Below are 21559 nucleotides of genomic sequence, written 5' to 3'. Positions count from 1 at the left end.
AATACTAGCTAACCTGGCAAACCACCCCCCAGCTGGATCTAACAGATTTAACATACTTACACTGGAACAGCTGTTCCTCTATGCTGCACCTACTAGATCAAGACCATACAATCTTGTCTGCATTATATTACTACTTCAGAGAATCTGCATCTCACAGTGTTTGTGGGAAGCCACAACAACAAAGAAATGTAGTGATACCAGAGTGCTTGGGTCAAAGACTTCCAGCTTCTTCCCAGCCTGAGGAGTTGATGTCCCAGCCATTACTTCATTCTGCAAAGCTTTTGATTGAATGGAGCATGTTTGAAAAACAGTTTTTTTGAAGTTGTTCAGCAAACAAAAGGACTCAAAGCCAAGAGCTTCTACCCCATTTTTGGTGACCAAGGAACTGTACTGAACTGCACATCCACTGTGAATGCAATGTGCATGTACTCTACTGGCTGTCATGTAAAACATGCAGGCTGGCCACTCTGCTCCTGTTGTTACTCTTACTCAACACCATCTACCAAACCTTCTCTCCTTAAATATTCAAGTCAGAATGCCAAAAGAGCATGAAGAATTTCCACACTGACTTAGAGTAAAGTAAGTCATTTTAATGTGTTTTCCCTTACAACAGTGAAGGGAAAATACATTAAGAGATTGATTCAGAACTAACTGCAGGATTGTGTTTTTGGTAAACGTGTATACAATTGCTAAAATGTCATTAAAAGGAGATTTAAGTTAGGATCTTTTATTTAAGCGGATAGCAACTTATGTAAGAATAAAAATAGTTAATTTCCACAATCCAGTCAGCACAAGTCTGCTATGTCATGTTCAAGCAAAGACACAGCTAGATAGGTGAAAAAATAGTTTTTCTTAATATTTTTATTTAATAAATTTTGTTCTCAAGGCTGATGTGCCCTCTTATGTTGCAAGATCTGGTGGAGATGCTAACTAAGCTTCTCACTCTTTTAAAAATACTGCACTAGTATGAACTTACTACAAGCAGTTACCATGCTGTGATTTCAATTTATAGGCAGAAATGCATAGTGTCATAGATTACCTGCATTAAAAATCTGCTCGATTTGGTTGTATCAGTGCAACAACAAAGAGGTATACAAGTGGCACATGTGTGAGTTTAAGGGTGAGTTCTAACTGGGTGCATGCATCTACCAGTGGGGCTTGCACTACTGCAACCAAACGTGGATGTAATGGAAAATTCTATGTCTGGGTTTGGATTACAAAACCAAAAAACCCCTTATTTCTGTTAAAAGCAGCTGCAACTTTTATTTTATAGACCAAAAATGAAGCCCCCCCACCCCTTGCATCATACACACACACATAGAAAAGGCAAGACCATTGTAACCATTCAAGTGAAGGATATGGTGGGCAAACCTCCAGGACAGGCATCTCCTCAACACAGCTCATTCAGCACAGGTAATCCCACTCAGGTACTACAGTCTATTTTGTTAAAAATCTTCACACACATGCACACACGCACGCACACGCGCTCTCTGTGCATCATTTCAGGTCGCTTTACTGCATAATTAAAACAAGAATAAAGTAATGAAAACATTGCAGTGATACAGCAACAGAGGTCTGAGGCACTCAGGGCAGAGAAGACGCTTTCTGGCAAATTTGGAAGTAGACGAGTCCAGTTCTGTGAAGCACTAACCCCTTTCCCCCACCTAAATTCTGCAGTGCCAAGGGGAGCCAAGGGTATGCAGCACTTCATGTTCTTGGATCTGTGGCAACAAATTCACCAGACATTTTGTAAGAAGTGTATTTTATGCCCATGATTGTATGATTTTTAATGTCTGTGTTGGCTTAAGTGTTTCTTGTGTTACAGTGGTGTAAGACGAAGTCTACAATGGGGTCTGAAAAATTTTTCATTACAATTCAGAAGAAAAAAATAATTCCCTCAGCAGAGACACTAAAGATGATGGAAGGGAAATGGGCATGGAAAAAGAAAGGGTAGAGAAAAGAGAGGCTTAATCAATCCACACTTCTTAACATAACCATTTTCAGCTCACCATGACCCACTAACAAAATATAAAGGGGTATTTATACCAATGTTGCCCACTCTATACCCTGTCTGAGGAAAAAAAGATCAGTTTTCATAGCTGCCCCCCTAAGACTTCCCAAAAGCCTCAAACTCACTCAACCAAGGGAGAAGAAAATGACCCGTTTAAAAATTACCAAAAGAAAATGAATATAGTGTTGAACATGTTTCATTTTCACACACTCAGACTTGTTTTGAGATACTTCACTGTAAGTCTTGCAAATCCAATCCCCCACAGCTACTGTGGATGTACTTTTTAAAGATGCCCCACAGACATAGGGATCCCATGAATCATGGGATCTTTTTGGTTCTTGTTGCATTCCTTTACCTAGGCAAGTCTGATACATCAGCTTCACCAAACTTTTGGTGCAGGAGGCTGCCTGCAAGTACTGCTTTGCCAAAAAAGCAGCTTATTCCAGGCAGCTGCATATAAGACAGACTTTGTTAACTTCCCATCCTATCAAATCTCCAGCAAGAGAAACAAGTCCTGCCATTAACACAGTGTGCCACCCACAGTGGCAATCACCACCAGCAGAGATGGGGGCAGAATTAAAGGTAGCCCGTTCTTGTACGTGCGTGTCTTTCTCCCTTCTGCCCCCTGCTCAACTGATAAACAAACAAGGCCCAAAATAGTATCTGCAGAAGTAAGAGCAAGTCTTTGGAATAAGAAATGCTTAAAATCTCAGGTGCCTCTCACAAACCAAGAGTGACAGGGCACACTGAAATGGTGAAAAAAACCTGGATCCCAAAATATCAAGTCCCAGTGGGAAAGCTTACCCACGCTTTTCTAGTTAATATCATGGCAGCAACAGAAGCAGTTGTGGGTCTAATTGGAAGGAAGGTGCTAAAGAGATAATTGAAGAAAAAAGGTAAAGTACAGCGTGAGTGTTGTAGGTAGGAGGAAAGCAGGAAATTCTTTAAATTCTTCTCTGCTTTTGCAGATATTGGGTCAGGTTCTTCGAGATATTCCTCTTATCTACAATCACCGAAAACAAAGTAAATGGTGACATCTTTCTATTCTGTACTCTTAAAAAAATGCATAGTACAGGGGCAAAAAATAGATATATATTTCTGGTTCTGATGCACCTGCTCAGTGTGGGCTATCACTGGGTCATGAAGTGGGGGCGAGTGCTGTCCAGGCGGCGGGTCAGGATCTCGCAGCCCGTGTCTGTGACCAGCAGCGTGTGCTCAAACTGTGCCGAGCGCTTCCCGTCCCTCGTCACCGCGGTCCAACCGTCAGGCCAGGTCTCGTCCTGCCAGCCACCTGGAAACAGACAGCATCACTTCCTGCCAGCTTTTAAATAACAGCCATCAGTCCCCCAAAGAGAAATGAAAAATCTGTCAGCTCTACAGGATATAACCATCACCCTGTTCCATCACTACTTAGGAGCAAACCAGAGTAACCATTTTACTCTACTGCTAAGCTGCTCACCTTCACAGATCATTGGTTCAATTGTAAATACATGGCCTGGCTTCATCACTCCAACTGCCTTGTTTTCTGCAATAAAATAAACACTCAAGTTAGAAGAAAGAATACCATCCTAGTAAATGAACAAATCCTTGTCCTAACAGAATACAACAGAAACACAGTAAAGTCCGAAAAGCCCTTCTGAGATGATCTGTTCACTTCTCCATTTTTATGTATACACAAAGATTTCCCTTTGCTCTTTCCTTCTCCCCATCCACCAACACTGTAATACTTACTCAAGCAGCTTAAAATTAATTGCTGTCTTTCTCTCTAACAACTGGAATTTCAACTCTAGTTCTATTAAACACTGAAAAAATATAATACAGGAATTTCTGCACACTTCTATAATGGAAAATCATAATTAAAAAACAGAAGTAGGAAGCACTTAAGATATTCAGAGAAGTTTGGAATCTCCTTACTTGTTTGCACTGAGTCATTAGCTCCAATAAATTGTCAAAATGTGACAGTGGTTAAGTAATCCCATGATTCCATTAATGAAAGACACACTGCCTCCTCACTACCTGGATAATGGGGTCATAGCAGTGTCAGAGTGATAATGCCGTGTTTATTAGCTAACATATAACAGCAGAGCATTTTGAGGCATCCAGGACAATAAAACAGGAACTTTTTGATATTAAATGCAACAAAAATGCTTATGTGGAGGCACATGAACTGAGGGACAGCATCACTCCAGGAGTGCAGTTTGACTGGAGAAAGGCTTCAGCCCATTTCCTCTGTCCTGTTTCACTTGGAAGGACGGCGCAGCTCAGATGTAACTGAGCCTGAGAGCTGGAACAAACTCCAGAACTGCACAGGAACCGTTAGCTCCAAGCTACTTTGCTGCTGTAGACAATTTGCATTCATTTTACATCCCCCTACCTAACCTTAATTGTGTTAATTTATTACACTGCCTAAATCACCTGGAGGCTTTAAAAATCTCAGACATCAAGCTGCCACAACAGCAACAGAATATTTTTCTTAGAAAATTATCTTTTTGCTTTTCAAACTCCTTTCATAGTAGGCTAGAAATAAGCAGCATCATTCTTTTTTCTCCAAGAGGCTTTAAGGCCCTCAGATATTTTCACTTTTACTGTGACTGTATTTAAAAATACCAGAATCTTTCTTTCTGGGAATAGACATATTTGCCTATGAATGAAAAAATGAAAAAAAAAAGTTGAAAGTTCCAAATAGCCAGAAAAGATAGAAATTTCCTTTGTATTGGATTGGATTTTAATTGGTATAAAAAGCTCTCCACCTCCAAAGAATCCATATTTTCTTCATTTTATACAACAAAAAGTACATACCAGGAATTGATAGTCCTTTACCCTGCAATTAACAGATTTTCTCTGTTGTCAGAAAAAATAACTGGGGGAAATGATGACATGGAAAGTCAGGAATTGCTGGACTATATTCTATAACCATAACACATGTTAAAGCTCATTAGGAGATGGGAAGATGGAAGCACCTTCAGGTCTGAGGAAATAAGTGTCCTATTATCAGAGCAGCTTTACAGCTGAAGTGAGTGTGAACTGCTGATCACTCCCTCATGATTTTTACTCTGCCCTTAGTTGTCCACTGGCACTTAACTTTCTGTCCTTTGCTTCTGTGGATGTTCTTTCTTAGTCTTGCTGGAAAAATTGTTATGGTGCCATGGACATTTCCAAAAACTACCACTACTGAGGGAATGTTCATTCCTCCTCTGCCACACACTAGGATGAAGTTTCCAGAAATACCAAATGACAACATTCAAATGAAGAAAAGAAACAGGATCCATATTCAGGCACAACACCTATCTACACTATTCAAAGAGCTTTTTATTTGCATCTGTAAATGGCAGTAAGGTTTGGTGTAGAACTTCTAAAGAGAGAAAAATTTGGCAGTTCATGACAGACAAGAATGTCTAAGGGAATTCAGCTGGGAATTCAGGCAAAAACTTTGAGCACTTACCCAGTACTGATGAGAGCTAAGACTAACCATTAGTGCAGGCAGATAACGCAAGCACAGGTTCATAAAGCATGCTATGGTCCAGAGTTAAAAAACAAAAATTATTTCTCAAGTGCCAAAATGCCAACTTGATGGCTCAAGTAAATTGGGTGCATTCACTGCAAATCACTTGCCTACAGGACAGCACAAAGGGAATGAATACTCACTGGCATAATGGGGCACGTTAGGAGCTGTATGGAAAAGTTTATGGATTCCGTGCCCACAGTAGCTCCGAACCACTGAAAATCCATTTGCTTGAGCATGTTTCTGAATTATGTTCCCCAGTTCTCTGTACCGAACACCAGGCTTTACTGCAAAATTAAACAGATACAGAAGGGAATTGAGAGAGCTTTCCTTCAACACAGCTAACCATTAAACACCATCTCTGTAGCACTCACAGCTTGTGTGTCCATCTGTTCCAGTGTGCAACTTCCTATGATCACTTAATCCACTGGGTATCTATGTGAGTGCAATAACTTGAGAGAGGGAAGAAACTATCTCATATAAAAAAAAAAAGAGAGAGAGACAGAAGAAAATGCCTTTTTCACAAGAATACTACTTTATTCCTTTCATGGATGCAACTGCTCACATTAAAAGGATGTCAAAGTTTGAAATTAAAAATAAAGGACTTACAAAGTACTTGGTGAGCTCTCACATCCTGAGATGCAGTGCTTTTTGCAATGAATATAGGAACCATATTTTAATATACACTTATCCCTCTACTATGTGGAAAATGCACACAAAGGACTGGTATTTAGAAAAATGAATAAAGGGAAAATGGGTATCTCTACTCTTAGACAAGATTCTCAGTGACAACGCTACAGCAAATAAGAATGTTCATATTCAGGTTTAACTTTTTTGACAATCCCTTTAGGAAGCCTTACAAGTTAGAGAGTTTGAAACACATAAAAATGGTGTGAGAAATTCACTTTGAGTACTTGAACAAGGGAGTAATAACACCATAAAAGCAACAATGTTACATCATTCAGCTAATGGACATTCATCCCAAAAACAACCTTGAGCCCCTTAAAACAAAATATCAAGCTTTCCCAAGACTATTCCCAACTCCCTCCATATATGTTGCTCCTTCAGGAGCCAGAAGTGTGGTTGTGTGGAGCCATCTTAAGCAGAGTTCACATAAAACTAAAGCTTTATGTGAAGCAACCATTTAGTTCAACTCTCTGCTAATGTAAGCGACCTCAACTGAAACCCCTAAGCTGAATTTACAGAAAATAACAAGAAACTTGTATTATTGGAATATACATGCTTCTCCAAAAATTAAAAAAAGACATGGTGGGGAAGAGATTAATCTGTTGTCTATGTGCTAAATAGCAGTGAAGTATGGACCTGACAGCACGTGCAACTCATTTCAATGGAGCAAGGAGCCCTCTGCTTCTCTCCCATACAGCTCCCCCAGCTAGAGCTCTGCTGGTCCAACACCAAGATGTTAAGATGATTTAAAGATGGGAGAGGTGACCCCGTTTTAACAGCTGAGATACTTGTTGCCAGTACTACTCAATGCAATGTCTAAAACCTTTTAAAACACATTACAGCATCTAAAAAATTGGTTAAAAAAGACTTACAGTGAGATTTTAATCTCATTGTAACGAACATAGGGAAATTTCTGTCACATTTTCTACATCAAAGCCAGGATACAAAGGATAAGAGACAACACATGTAACATTTGCTATTAAAAAGTATAGGACCAAAGATACACATTGGTCTGTCTGCTTTAGCTCTGAAAAACAAAGTGGTCATTTCAGAACAGTAATCCCACATAAACAGGTAATCTCAATTCTTCACAGCTCAACCTGGCAGTATTTTCTTGATCACACAACAGATACACAATGCATCAATCCTATGGATTTTTGTCTTTTCAGCTGGACTAGCTATCTCCAAATTATTAACTCAAATTGAGTTCATTTTAATGTCTTTTTTTTACATTTACTTTTCATTAAATGCAAGTTTAAAGCCTTACTATAGATAGCACCTTAAACTTCAATCTTTAGAGGCCAATAAGTGATTAAATTATAATGGGGATTTTAAGAAGCTGCAGGGTATAAAAGATACAGATGGTACAAGTACTTCCAGGGACTTGAGAAATTCGTCTTTTGTTTTCTGAAGTTAAACATGCAGCTACCTTTCTATCTCATTGTGTATCTTGATGCAACTGCATCAAGATTAACTAAGCAAGATAATTAAAGTTCTGTAGGTACTGGAAGATACGGATCTGTCTTCTCTGGCACACTCCCACACAAAATCAAGAGCTTGTAACTAGCTTTATGAAATAACTATCGGGTTTGGCAGGTCTAAAGAGATATGTTTAGGTATTCACATGTTTTACCTCAGCAGTTCACTGTGCAACACCATACAAATTATAAAAGTAGAGTTTTCCAAAACATAATTTGCTTGTTGCATTCTCTAAGTTACTCAGATCAAGGATTCTTACTCATCAATAGTCAAAAAAAGGCTGTTTCCATGTATCATCAGCAAATCAGCTCAGTATCAAAAACATTTTCCTCATCAGCCCACATTTAAAAAGAAGTTGCAGCCACCACTCACGGAAGCATGACTGCATTACGCAGCACCCATCATCAGCTGCTGAGAACACACCAGGACTCCTGTGTGCTCACCAGGAGTCACCCTGAGCAGAGGCAATATGAGAAAGCACTTCTGAGAACCGAAAGCTTCCTGCTGCAGGCACGTCTCACCTGCATCGATGGCTTGCATGAGGCACTCATAGGTGGTCTGGACAAGCCTCCTGGCACCTTCATCCACCTCTCCGACATAGAAGGTCTCGTTGAGATCCCCGTGGTAGCCATTGCGATAGACGGTGATATCCACTGCCAACACAGCACACACGGGCAGTTAGCGCCTGCTCCTCACCTCCTGCCTCCCACCGCTGAAACAACAAACCTGTTCAAATGGGGCACTCCAACTGTGAAGTGATTACCTCACAGGAATTCCCTAAGAAAACTCTTCCAGCAGAATCAGTTCTTTCACGCTTATCCTGTAGATTCTATATAATAATTTGTAAGTTATTGTTGCACTGGTGAAGTTTGATTTAATGAAACAAAAGGAGGAGGGGGAGGAAAAAAATCCCCCAACAATGCAACACAGACACAGCAAGCTAGCATTGGTTTTTTAAATATAAAAATGGGAAAGAGAAGCTCTTTGCTCTATGGGGATTTACCTGGTTATTGTACTTTCTCAGAATTAATTCCAGCACTTATAGGGGGAAATTAAATTTTAAAAGGTATGTAAATCATTGTTTTGCATATCAAGTTGTCTTGCTATGGCAGAACGGGAACTTCTGTTTCTTTGTCGGTCAGCTGGTAGGTCTAATAGCTGCTAGATCACCAAACCCACTGGAAGAGCTATTGCTCTGCTATTCATGAAGAAACCCACACCCAAATCCTCTCACATGTAACCAGTCAAGAAGGGAGCTGTAGTGATCAAAAATACTTTAGGAATATCGTACATGAGCTGCTGAGACCAATATAATCTTGATAAGAAGATGTGGGAAAACACACTTTGGTGTCAACAACTAGACCATTTGCCAGTACCTTCTGGATGACATGTTCTGAATGACATGTTCCATGTACCTATTTTGGACTTTGACGCGGCTTCCAGGCTAAAAAGTTTTAAACAAAGAAAAAGATGGATACTTCCTTTCAGTTGTTCATTGGGTACATTCCCTCCAAGGTACCTTTTCTATCCCTCCTTGTAAACTGTGTTTTAGTCCTCCTTTTCAAGAGGCTTTTCAGACAATACTTTACAGAAAAGAAGCCCAGTTCTTTCTCATGATAACAAAGCAGAAGGCTCCAAACTCAATCAAGTGCAGGAGTGTGGACAGAGGTATGACTAGAACCTCTTACAGCAGGTACTCTCTAGGGTTGAGGTACAGCCTTGGCATGCAAATAGCAGCGAGGTAAGGCACTGTGTAGATGAAGCCAACCATGTTGACTAGAAGGCTGGAGTACCTCTTCAATTAGAAAAAGCTGAGAGAATTCAGATTGTTCAGCCTGGAAAAGAAAAGGCTTTGGGGTGACTTAACTGTGGCTTCCCAGCACCTGAAGGGAGCTAAGGAGAAAGACGGAGAGTAAGTTTACAAGACCATGTAGGGACAAGACAAGGAGGAATGAATTCCAACTGAGAGCAGGCTTAGATCAGATATTCAAGGAAAATTCTTTACAGTGAGAGTAGTGAGGCAGGAACAGGCTGCCCAGAGAAAATTGTGGATGCCCCATCCCTGGAAATGTTCAAGGCCAGGATGGATGGGGCTTTGAGCAACCTCGTTTATACTGGAAGTGACCCTGCCAACAGCACAAGGGTTGAAGCCAAATGATCTTTAAGGTCCCCTTCAACCCAAACCATGATTCTATGAGCTGGGCTTCTTAGGCTGGACTCCAGCAATGCCAGAATAGCTGGCAATGATAAAGAGCTGTGCAAAGGCATTATCTTTGAAATTAAAGATAAAGGAACTTTGGCATACATTGTTACATGTACCCTACAATCTCAGAGCTTTCAACCAGACCACACCTTACCTAGACAGGGGCAGCAATAATGAGATTTGTTCTGAAAAGGCTGGTACCCACAGCACTGAGATGTAGACTTAGTAGCTATTATTACAAGCCAATATGTATTAAATATCTGATAATCTAAAAAGATTACAACCTGCTTCTAGAGGCAGGTCAAACCTTAGCACACTCTGTGTATTTATTTAAAGGTAAGAGAAAAGCAAACCAATGCAATAAACAAAGGTGAAAATGTTTGTACAAAAAAAGTGTCATTAATTTTTACTGCCAAACCAAGAAGAAATGAAGGTCAAAACAAGACATGGTCAAATAATTTATAAAAGTATCTCTCACCACCCAAGAAGGCCTAAGCACCTTGAGTACCAAGAACAAAAAGCAGCTGGTATTGTTAAGCTGTGAAATGCTCAAAAAAAGATAACATGGACCTATACAATGCCTGCACATTAGGACCCTTTACAGTCATCATAATCATCATGAGCATAGCAAAATTGTAACAATCTAGAGCCATCTAATCAAGAATTCACATGGAACTAATCCAGTTGAATAATTCAATATACATTCTATTCACTATATATACACAGCCTGGAACAAGTGGAATCTAGCCTACAAGTAGAATACTCAGGCACTATATTAATGCACAGATGAGGGTAGAAGAACTATAAAGCTCATAAAGTGGACTGAAGTTCTGAAATTATTTTATTTAATAAATTCATTAATTAAAGTATGTAAAGAGCAGAGGTAAATGAGAACAACCTAACTAGTAAATGAGAACAAAAGCCTCTCTTAAGAAGCTATTCTAATGATGTTGCCTGCTTCTGAAACTTCACTTTATTGCATGGTTTAAGTGCACACAAGATAAAAATGTTGAAGGCTAATTTTCACAGAACTTACCATTAACGATATCTCCCTCCTGCAATGGCCTCCTGTCAGGAATTCCATGACAGATCACTTCATTCACTGACGTACAACATGACTTGGGGAAGTTATAATAATTCAAAGGGGAAGGATAACAATTCCTTGCAATACAAGCCTAAATAGAGAAAATACAATTTACACTAGTAAGTTTTGTACAAAGAAAAAAACACTATAAAAACATATGTGCATCAGCTTTACAGTAAGAATGATAGGCTGAAAAGCAGTGACTCCAGAAAATAAGATTCTTCAAGCATTTCTTGGCAATGTTTTTGTTATACTTTGCATTTCTTCCCAGGAAGAAATTAAAGCTACTTTCATTTTGTTTCTACTCATTTTCATCTTTGACAGCAAATGCTGAGATATTCATGTCTGAAACAATGCATGGCAATATTGACACACTTTTAAAAAGTCATTTTCAATCACTGCTTTTAAGCACTCAGTCTGAGATTTCTGCAAGACACACAAGCTAAACAAAATAATATTTAGCACTATTTCCCCCCCAGTTTTAAAACCTTAAGCTGCTTCCCTTTCACTGTAATAACTTTTCTGTATTTTTGCAAAACTGACACATTTCATATATACTTACACATACGTACATGCACATACTTTGTGAGCAAAGTACTGAGAAAAAAATGTTGTGTTACCTTTTTTTTAATTTTTTAAAAAATACTGTTTTTAAAACTGCAAAATACCAATTAGGGATATCAGTCACTATCAACAACCTGCCAAAGTTTCCATAAACTGTTGAGGAGGGGTAACTCCATGTTAACTACTAGTTGTTCATATTAGACATTGTGCCTAAGCAAGCAGTTTGATGTTTAATGCAGTAGTTTGTGTTTAACAGCTTTGAAATGTTTAATGCAGTTCAACAAAAGTCTCCAGCCTAATGAAAGCAATCTTAGCTCAACACCTGCAGATGCAGATAAAAAGGAAGCTCTCTAACAAACTTAACTATACCAAAACTGTTTCCTTTCTCATAATGCACAGATTAAAAGATTCACAGAGAAGACAGCAAAGCAAAGTTCAAATATCTATGGAAAGTTAAGGCAGGAAGCATTCTTGAACATGTTTTTTAAACACTTCACTGGACTGTGGCTTTATTTTGTCAGACTGCATCAAACATCTTGTTTCAGTTCTCTCTGAGGCATCTCAGTTCTGATTCCCAATCATAAATAATTTAACTTTCTCCTCTGTATGTCTTGGCCAACCACAGAGTACAAGAAGTCCATGGCCTACAAATGTTGTTCTTTATATAATGGTATCTGCGGAGCAAAAGTGTTTAGAAGAAAGAAAACATGATGTTAACTGAGAAAACAAGCGAAGAAACTTAGAAGAAATCTGAAGCCAGAAATATGGAAGCAACTGATACAGAGAGAGCGCCCAGGAGTTCCTAAATCACTTTGAACCTACCATTGCACTGTAGCTCATTTCCGCCATCTGCACTACCCACCAGCTTCAAAGTGGGAAACAGTTTGAAATAAAGAAATGGAATTCATGCAACAAAGAAAACCACACAATAATAATTTAAAAATAAAGAGATAGAAGAAAACACTTATAAACACCAGAAGAATAATAAACTTATCTTACTAAATGGACAGCATGATCAATTTCTTCAGTAGTTACTCCTGGTTTCACCATCATGGCAGCAACATCCAATACTTCTCTAGCAAGCTGCAAATGAAACAAAAAAATTAAAATAGATTTTAAATTGATCTATTGGCTCAATTTAAGTTCATTCAAAATAGGCCAGGACTACTCTCTACAAGATTTGTAACCCGTTTTTGACAGCTACACTGAGATCACCAGGAAAGCTGTGTGGAGCTGGGCTCTAGAAAGACTTTGAGATGCCTCCAGGTCATGTACTCAGCCACCTCTGTGAGAGCTGAAAATACCCCAGTTAAGGCTTGGACCACATTTTCCTTGAATGCCATAATCTTAAATCAGACTACCTAAATGCATTTCAAAGTTTGACTTTATGCACAAGGAAGTGATTACAATTGAACAGCTTTTTTTCAAAAATTTTTAAGGATGGGGCTTTGTTCTGCTCTTTAGTTTTTACTTAGTACTGACTTCAAGAGAGGAAAAAGTTCTCATTTATGCACTATAAAACATATTCTTAACAAAAACGTGTCAGGCACAGATTGCCTTACTACTAATAACAAATGCAGGAAACAGATAAAAGTCATCCTTCTGCTTGCAAAATACTTTACTGGGAGCTGGGGTCACAAGAAGGAAAAAAGCCAGAAGATATCAAGCTTCCCAAACTATTTTTCAGCACTCTAAAGTGGTTTGAACATTTGTACTCTCAAATGTGCTGTGAAAAGGGGGTAAAATTATTACAGATTTTTAAAGACTGTAAAGGCACCTTGCAAGAAAAATCAAAACCCCCTTACCCTACACACTACTCGCATCCCTTCTATATCCTCAGAGGACAGTATTTTTATTTGAGAGGTTCCTTTTAAAGCTTGTTCTGATTCAGACATTCCTGAAAAGAAAAAAGGGAGAGGATTAAAAAAAGAAAGACAAAGACCCATGTTATATAGAGCGATGATTGCTACACATATCCAATCCAGGAACTTCCTTAGCTTACTAAGGGCAATAGAAGTACAGATCTTCTCACCACAGCCTAAAGAAAGAAACCCACCAAGCCATAGTATTATCATCATTATTCAGATTAGTTGGAATTCATAAGCCTTCCACAGTACCATAATGCCCCATGTGCTCAGGAAGCCCATTCACTTACTGCATAAAACCATCATGTCCAGTTAGTCAAAACACAACCTTAAATACCAGGTTGACAAGGGAGTTGTTTTATTCATAGAAAAGCATTTTTCAGCTGCTCTTAGAAAATAATTAGTGAAAATTACATTCTAACACAGTCATAAAGGGTTACATGAGCATGGGAATATATCTGGTTATACTACTGCAATAATCAGCTGACAAAAACATGTATATTCTTCTTACCAAATTCTGTGCAATCTCAGCTTTATAGATGAGCAACCCCATAAAATCCAGTATTTGGTGTTGTTTTAATATTTACACTCTTTAAAATAACTATGGAATATACTAAGATTAAAAAATAATGCAAACAGACTTTATAGCAGCCTTTTGGGGAATGCAAAGCCCCAGTACTGGTATAAAAAGAGGAAAATACCAAAACAATCCAATAAGTAATTAATTTTGAATGCATTCCCTCTCTGTCCAAAACCAGCCGGAACTCATACCCCAGTTTTCTTTTGGGGGTTGCATACTGCAAGGTTTTCTTGGTTTTATAATACATTTTCAACACATACACTGATGCCACAGAGAATGGTTTAGCAGAATTCATCTGTGACAGTCAACTGATTGCTGCTTGTTATAAAATTATCAACAGAACTAGGATTTGTATGTTTGAGATAAAAAAAAACCCAAACCAAATTAACTAGCTCTCAATTTCCTGTACACCTTGGAAAGACAACCAATTACAAACTTTGGACTTCCAAAAAATACTTGCAAACATGGTTTTTTAAAAATCCGTAAGTTACTGTGGAGAAGTAGTAAGGTGAGAACAGACAAAAGAGGTTCCCTTTTCCAGTATCTCCTTCATGCATTAAAGGCTTTTTCAATGGAAAGGAAAATAGAGAGCAAACATAACACTCATAATTGTGATTTGTTTCCGGTTACCTAGTGGGTGATCAGCATAATCCGGTCTCTGAATATAACTTGGCACAGGTCTTGTGGGTGTCTAAATAAATCACAGGCAAAGCTGGTTAGGGTGCAACAACACTTATTACAGTCACAAAAACAGAGTCACACAGCAAAATTAAATACAATATGAAATATATCATGTGAAATATGGCTAAGTCCATTTACAAAAAGTTGCAAAGTATGTAAACACTCCAAAAGTTCCAAGTTTCAATCCCAGACATTCTGTTGTTACCCCCTAATGCTGTCATATTATACAACTTTTAATAACCAACTGTGCAGCTTTGTAAAAATCAAATTTTTATTGTCAAGTGAATCAAACTGGTTTTATAATGTATTATGCTGTATTGTAGCATTTGTTCCTGCTGCTTTCCAGACTGCAAGTGCACTGGTTCCAAATACATCCCCTCTTCTCTTTAGCAAAATTGCTACTTTTAATCATCATCCTAGTCAAAACCTCTAATTTCATTTGCATCAGTCTCAGAGCAGCCACAAGACAAAAAACCAATGTTCAGAGATACCACAACTAAATGACTTAGCCAGTGAAATGTCCCAAGCACCTTTTTCTCCAGCAACACTAACACACATGGGCTCAGGTTCAGCTAATCTTTTCTCTAATGAGCCTGTAACATGGAGAAGACTTACAGAGAGAATGCCACTGGGGCAGCTTTTCTAGCACAGGCCAATTAGAAAAGACAAATGTAAAGAAAATGCCATTATTGCTGTAAAAAAAAGCTTCAGCTTACTCCATGTACAAACTTGTACCAATTTAAAAATACAGTTACATCTGTATGTCCCTCTGTGTGTAATATACATATATATATATATCTATATATATATATATATATACACAGTTATATGTCATCATCTTCCAAACCCACCTTTCACAACCAAAGATCCTACTGACCTCTGCTGTTCTTCACCATTCCAATGCAGGAGATTACTGTAACCTCTGTTCTTTCAGCTGCTCACCAGTTCAATCACCAGGTTATTTTAAACCACTTACATAATATATTATAAAACCATTTATTCAAATTCTAAATTAATTCACCTGAACTTTTTAGAAACAGACTGCTCCATAACAGGTGAGGACAACAAACAGCTGTGAGATATCATCTGAACTAGCAGTAGCTTTTTTGCAGAATAAATGGCACAGTGTACATCCAAAAGGTATGACTTTAAGCCTGTTACTGATGCTCACAAGCGCTCCCTTAATGATAAATATAGCAAGAGATAGAACAAGTTAAACCAAAATGAACCACAATAAGAACAGCCATGCATGTCCCTGCCATCGGGTTCAGATCAAGAAGCTCTCCTCTCTCAGCAAAAATGTGGGAGGTCATCAGGTCAGGAGTGGTCCATGAGTTGCTCAGAACATAGCAGCACTGCAGTAGAGTGGCACCCCTTGCTTACCAGTGGGTAGTGTGGCCTGAGTTTCCCAGTGTATCGATAACCAGACCAGGGATTTGTGTTGACATCACCTTCCAGACTCCAGGAGGAAACTTCACGCTTAGCTTTTTCATCTTCTGAAAAGACAAAAAAAAAGGGGGAAAAAAAGTTGCAGCAGCAAAACCTGTCCTACTAAGAATGAGCACTGTGGGGTCTAGAAAGTGACTTAGAAGTGCTTAAGTCTAGACCTGACTCTTTCAGGAATTTCAGATACTGATATATGCAAGCGTAAGTAGCAGGTATCATTTTGTGTTGTCCATTCCAAATTCACATTCTTCCTACCCTATTCAACAGCAAACTGGGGAATGTCAGGACTGAATGCACAAGGAAGTACCGTAATTAAGTTGTTCTTCATTTGTAGTTTTCTAACACAGTGCTTGTTTCATTCCTGGGAAAACAGCCTGTTTCTACAGAGGCACTCAGTGTCCCTTCAATTAACACCCTTGCACTGCAGGGGAACATTCCTTCCTTGTGATCTCCCTTAGCACCCAGTGACCAAAATGACCTGAGGTGGGAAGGAGACCACCCAAAGACGGAAGGGAGGCCATCCTACTGTCAGGCTCAACACCTGGAGGCTGCTACCCCTCCAGAGCTGATGGAGAGAGTGCAGGTCCTGCCACTCCTACAGTTCAGCACGAACAGTGCTCACACCTTAGGAGATAGTCCCAAACTGCTGGAGCTTCCCAGCTCTCCAAACCTTGTGAAATTCATGTCTGATCTGGTCCAATGACTGACCTCATTCACAAATAACACACTCCTACGAGGGCAAACTGAAAGTGTTTAAATAAAGGACTGAAACAAGCAGATCCTGAGCAATACCAAAGGAGAAGTACTTGCTCAGAAAGAGAAGGCAAGGGTTAAGGAAGAGCACGGTAACATTAATCTTTAACTCATAACTGGATAACTTGCTTGTTTTCTCTTTTTATATCAGAAGGATGAACAGGTAGCAAAAGGTCTGCCATTGCAAGCCCTAATGTCAATTCCTCAGAGCCTCTGTGGCTGACATCTAAGGCATCTGCTCAGATGACATTCAGTTCAGATGAAACTGAGAAATAACAATTTAAAAGTCCAAAGCTGTTCATATTCACAAAAATTAATAGGATGCAGAATGCAAGTGTGAACTATTGGATCCCTACACTGGGAAGGCAGAAAGAAGGAAAACATTTGTTATTATCTGTACTAGTCTATTTACCATTCAACGTTTACCATGGAAAAAGAAGCTTTATTGGGTTTTAGGAAAGGAGGTAAATTATTTGAGGATATGAGTTTCTGCCATATCACTTTTTAATTCTACCTCCCATCAGGGCTTAATGAAGATAGGCAGGGTGATGGCAGGGAGGAGGCAAGGGGGCAGAACTGAGGTCTGCCCTCTCTTTGGTTTTAAACTTATGCGTTATTTTCACTACTCAGATAAAGTAGAATCTACCAGTCTCCTGGTATTTCTGTGGCAGAGCTACCAGCTGTCACTGGGGCACACAGACACTCTTATGACTTCGAACTGAACTCAGCAAAATCCTAGCTATGATACATCCTCTATGAGGGGCTGCACCATGCACACAAGCATCCTCCCTTTTTTCCCAAAAATGTACAGAACAGCTGCACTCTGACTCACTTGTGCTCTAGCAAGTGTCTAATCACAAAGACTTTGCAAGAACCTTTCCCACTGTACTGCCTTTGACTGCATTAGACATCAAAATGCTGTGAAGGAACACTGCCTTACAATAGTGATTTATTATTCTCCTTGCCCTTTATTTCAGCACCCCTCTTTCTGTGTTCATATACCTGGCAATGTAGCTCAAGCAATAATTCATGCAAACAGAAAAGTGAACAGAAACAAACACTTGTGTGAACCTCTGCCTCTGAAATTTCACACAGTGCTTTAGATTGTTGAGAAGTGGACAAAATTTCAGATATGCATCACCCAGTGCCAGGTATCTTGGGAAAAACCCCAATACCATTACTAGGCAGAGAAGCACCGAGCAGTTGAGGTTGGAAGGGACATCTGGAGGTCATCTGGTCCAATCCCCAACTCAAGCAAGGCCACCTACAGCTCACTGCACAGGACAAAACCAATTCAAAGAAATATGAAAATGCATTTTAAAAAGTAATGTACTTACTTGCTTTCTTGTGTAATAACTTGTGAGTGGCCCAGCTTCCCTTAAAGCATTCCTAGAATTGCAAACAAAAATGTATAAATACATGTTTTAAGCACTATTTACATGGACAGACGTGCCAAGCTGACAAAATAGAGAAGCAAATGTGTTTTAAAAGAAAATTGGAAGACTGTTTTATTAACCCTTGCAGCAATATGCAGTAAATGCTCCTGGTAACTGCTAGTCTGAGCAACAGAAAATATCACATTCAAAAGTTTATGAATCAGAATAGGCAGAAAAAGCACAGCCAAACAGACAACACCCATGGCAGTGAAATACACTGACATAATCCTATAGATTGACTATTTATTATTATTTAAACACTGTGGTGGCCGCAGGTTGGCTGAAGCAAAGTCTATCTCCGTACATGATCTTACAGCGCTGCAGTGAGCAGCAAGGTCCTCCCTTGACTCCTACAAGAAGCCATCTCCTCGTGCTAATTGCATCCCTTCTGCCTCTTGCTCCAGCACAGGAAAGCAACAGAGGCCAATTAGCACAACCACAGGGGAACTAATGAAGTAGACTAAAGGGCGGAAATGAGGGCTACTGAGTGAAAATAGGAAACTGAAAAAAAAAAATTGAGAAAGTTGAAATGGAAATCAAGAAAAGAGTGACTGTGCAGGAGTTTGGCCTTTTCTCTTCTTCCTAAGCACAAATAGAGCAGTTAATGCAAGGAACAAAGAATCAGCAAAGGAGCAGATGGAAATGACTAGCAGCTGGAGAATAAAGAAGGACTAAGATGAAGAAAAGACATGAAAGAAAAGAGACTTAAGTAGAAAAACTGCAGAAGGCAGCATTAAAGGTGATCCTTTAAGGTATTAATTAGCAAATTACTTGGGTTTGTAGCAGAAATTCTAAATCAATGCCTATGTGCACTCAAAACATCCATTAAGAAACTGCTAATTCCAATCACTGACAATTACAGCTGAATTTCTGAAGAAAGAGGCAGGAAGCAAACTGGTTTTCTTTTTAAGGAGAAACAATACTAATGCTGAATCATCACTGTAAAACTACCACCCAGAGCCAACAACTGATTCAACCTAGAGTATACAACTCTCAACCAGTCCAAGACAACACATCTGCAAACTGAGCCCAGCTTGTAACATCCTACCCTTGCTTCAGGGCTGCTCTTGAGCTCTTTGAGCAGTCTGCTCCTGTTGAGCCACCCTCTCCCTCCTCCCTCATTAGTCTTGCAACCAGCAGGTACCAAAGTGCACCCACAAACACACAGTACAGTGGTGCACAAGCACACCTACGTTCAAAGAGACGCTGCTGTGTGTGTGCTGTCCCCCTCATGACCAGAACCAGCTGCTCCTTGTGCTGTGCTGCCCCACACACCAGGAGGGACTGCACTGCCAGGAGCTCTGAAAGCAACACTTCCGATGACCGGAGAGAACTTCACTTCCAACAGCAGCCCAAGTTTACTGTCACGCTTATATAACCCATTGCAACACAGACCTTTGCACTGCACTGTTCTCTGCTGGGCAGCTGGGAGAAAAGGAACAGGTTTTAACTGAGGCCTGCTTTAGGGAAAAGAAAAATTAAAAAAAAAAAATCTAAAAACGCTATTTCAAGGACACTGGAAGAACCAGTAAGGTTTTAATCCCCTTTCAAACACGAGGTCTTTGTTCTGAAGCATAAAGGAAGGACTAAGCAGCTAAGGACTTAGAGCAGCTACCAAGTTTGCAAGCCTAGAATCCACTTTTTTGAATATAAAGGAGTATTTGGGGAAGGAAGACATATATCAGCTGTGGCAATTACTGATTGTAGCTCATTCTCTGCTTTCCCATGAAATTCTGGGGGATGTTCTCCAATGCCCTGGCTTTGTCCTACACCAACAGCCTTTCCCCTCTGCTGGCCCATAACCAGAAAAAAACAGGCAAACACAGCACCAGGGACAGTAGCATAACGTGAGAGGCTCCATTTTGGCTTTTCATTTCCTTCAGCTGTGGACAATCTAAGATGATTCTGCATAAGGCTGCCATATGCCTAAATTCTCCCAAACATCTTTCCCGGATTTTACTTGCCCTCTATCTCCAGAGGAGCAGTAGCTCTGCCAGAACTCCTGGGGCACAGCTCCAAAGCTGCAACCATGTTCACTACAACCAGACATCTGCATCATGTGCACATCCACCAATTGCAACAGGCATGCACAGTGCATCTGAAGCATTTTGGTGAGCAGGGGCTGCTACAAGTGCACTGTACAACCCATCAATCTCTCTGCCTTGGTCTGACACTGCTGGAAGGCACTCAAAGGACATGCTGCACATCCACCTACAGCCCATCTATTTCGTGTAGGATCAGTCATACGCTTCCTGCGAGCACTGGACTGACTGGGTACATACAAATTATTTATATTCAACAACCCACTGCACAAGCACCACACTGCACATGACTGCAGAGCTCTGCCTTGGCAGCTCCACACAAAAATATGGTAGCTGTTATCTCACAGGATGGAGAATCATAGCTCTGGCAACAAAGCACTCCCAAAGTACCACTGCACATTGCAAACACCCTCACCCTCTATATTGCAGACTTCCCAACAAGCTGTGGAAGAAACCTACTCTTTCTCTCCATCTGGGCCACTTTTTGGAGTATTTTCTGGAGAAAATCATGCTTTTCACTGAGCCTTCTCCTGACACATCTACTTCAATCTGGCTGTTGCCATTCCTGTCTCTTAACAATTTTTCTGTGCTCCCATCCATGTCAGGATAGGAAATTTTCAATGACTACATAAACAAAATCAATAAATATTAAAAAATATCCACAATATTAAAATGAAGAAAATAAAGATTTTTTTTCCAGATAGAGTGAAAAAAGGAATATGTAACACTGCATAGTTATATTTTAAAACATTAGCTTCAGTGGGAAAGTACATAAGAATAATATGAATTTGGCTTCAAGTTCCTTGGAAGACCTCCTAGGTTTCATTTCAAGCACTACATAATCCATTAGCATGCCTGATATTAATATCCCCACCCTTCTCACCTAAAGCATTTTTCTTTTTTATTGCATGTGACTTTTACCCCTCAATCAAGACAGACATGGAAACACTGAAGAGGACTGTACAAGAAGAGAGGTCAAATGAATGACAAAAAAAAAAGCAGAGTGGTAATCCTTGACTCGTTTAGGGCAATCCTGGGTACAACTATTCTATCAGAAAGAAAAATTTAAATGTGTCTTCTAGACAGAGGCAGCCGACATACTGAAACCTTCAACAACATTTCTGGCTTCAAGACATTCTTAAGCCAATCCCACTTGTTTTGTGTTTGGAGACAAGTTCAACCCAGTGTTCAACAGAATATATCAAAAGGTAACCAAAGGCACAACC

General features: G+C 39.6%; 1 protein-coding gene across 1 annotated transcript in view; it reads right to left on the bottom strand.

Annotated features, from left to right (window-relative positions):
- Window positions 1-1237: 1237 nt before the first annotated feature.
- METAP1 (methionyl aminopeptidase 1) overlaps window positions 1238-21559 on the bottom strand; it is a 21761-nt gene continuing 1439 nt past the window's right edge. The window contains exons 2-12 of the mRNA XM_031066484.1: window positions 18193-18244; window positions 16040-16152; window positions 14606-14666; window positions 13336-13427; window positions 12530-12613; window positions 10919-11057; window positions 8201-8332; window positions 5657-5800; window positions 3471-3536; window positions 3125-3302; window positions 1238-1721 (exon numbers count right to left, since the gene is read on the bottom strand). Of these exons, the coding sequence (XP_030922344.1) occupies window positions 3142-3302; window positions 3471-3536; window positions 5657-5800; window positions 8201-8332; window positions 10919-11057; window positions 12530-12613; window positions 13336-13427; window positions 14606-14666; window positions 16040-16152; window positions 18193-18244 (1044 nt within the window). The 3' untranslated portion in view covers window positions 1238-1721; window positions 3125-3141. The remainder of the gene's footprint in view (window positions 1722-3124; window positions 3303-3470; window positions 3537-5656; window positions 5801-8200; window positions 8333-10918; window positions 11058-12529; window positions 12614-13335; window positions 13428-14605; window positions 14667-16039; window positions 16153-18192; window positions 18245-21559) is intronic.

This window comes from Geospiza fortis, unplaced genomic scaffold (genome assembly GCF_000277835.1).
Source record: "Geospiza fortis unplaced genomic scaffold, GeoFor_1.0 scaffold11, whole genome shotgun sequence".
NCBI classification, from domain to species: Eukaryota; Metazoa; Chordata; class Aves; order Passeriformes; family Thraupidae; genus Geospiza; species Geospiza fortis.
Note: the sequence above shows the minus strand (reverse complement) of the source record. Positions and strands in the feature narration are given on the sequence as shown.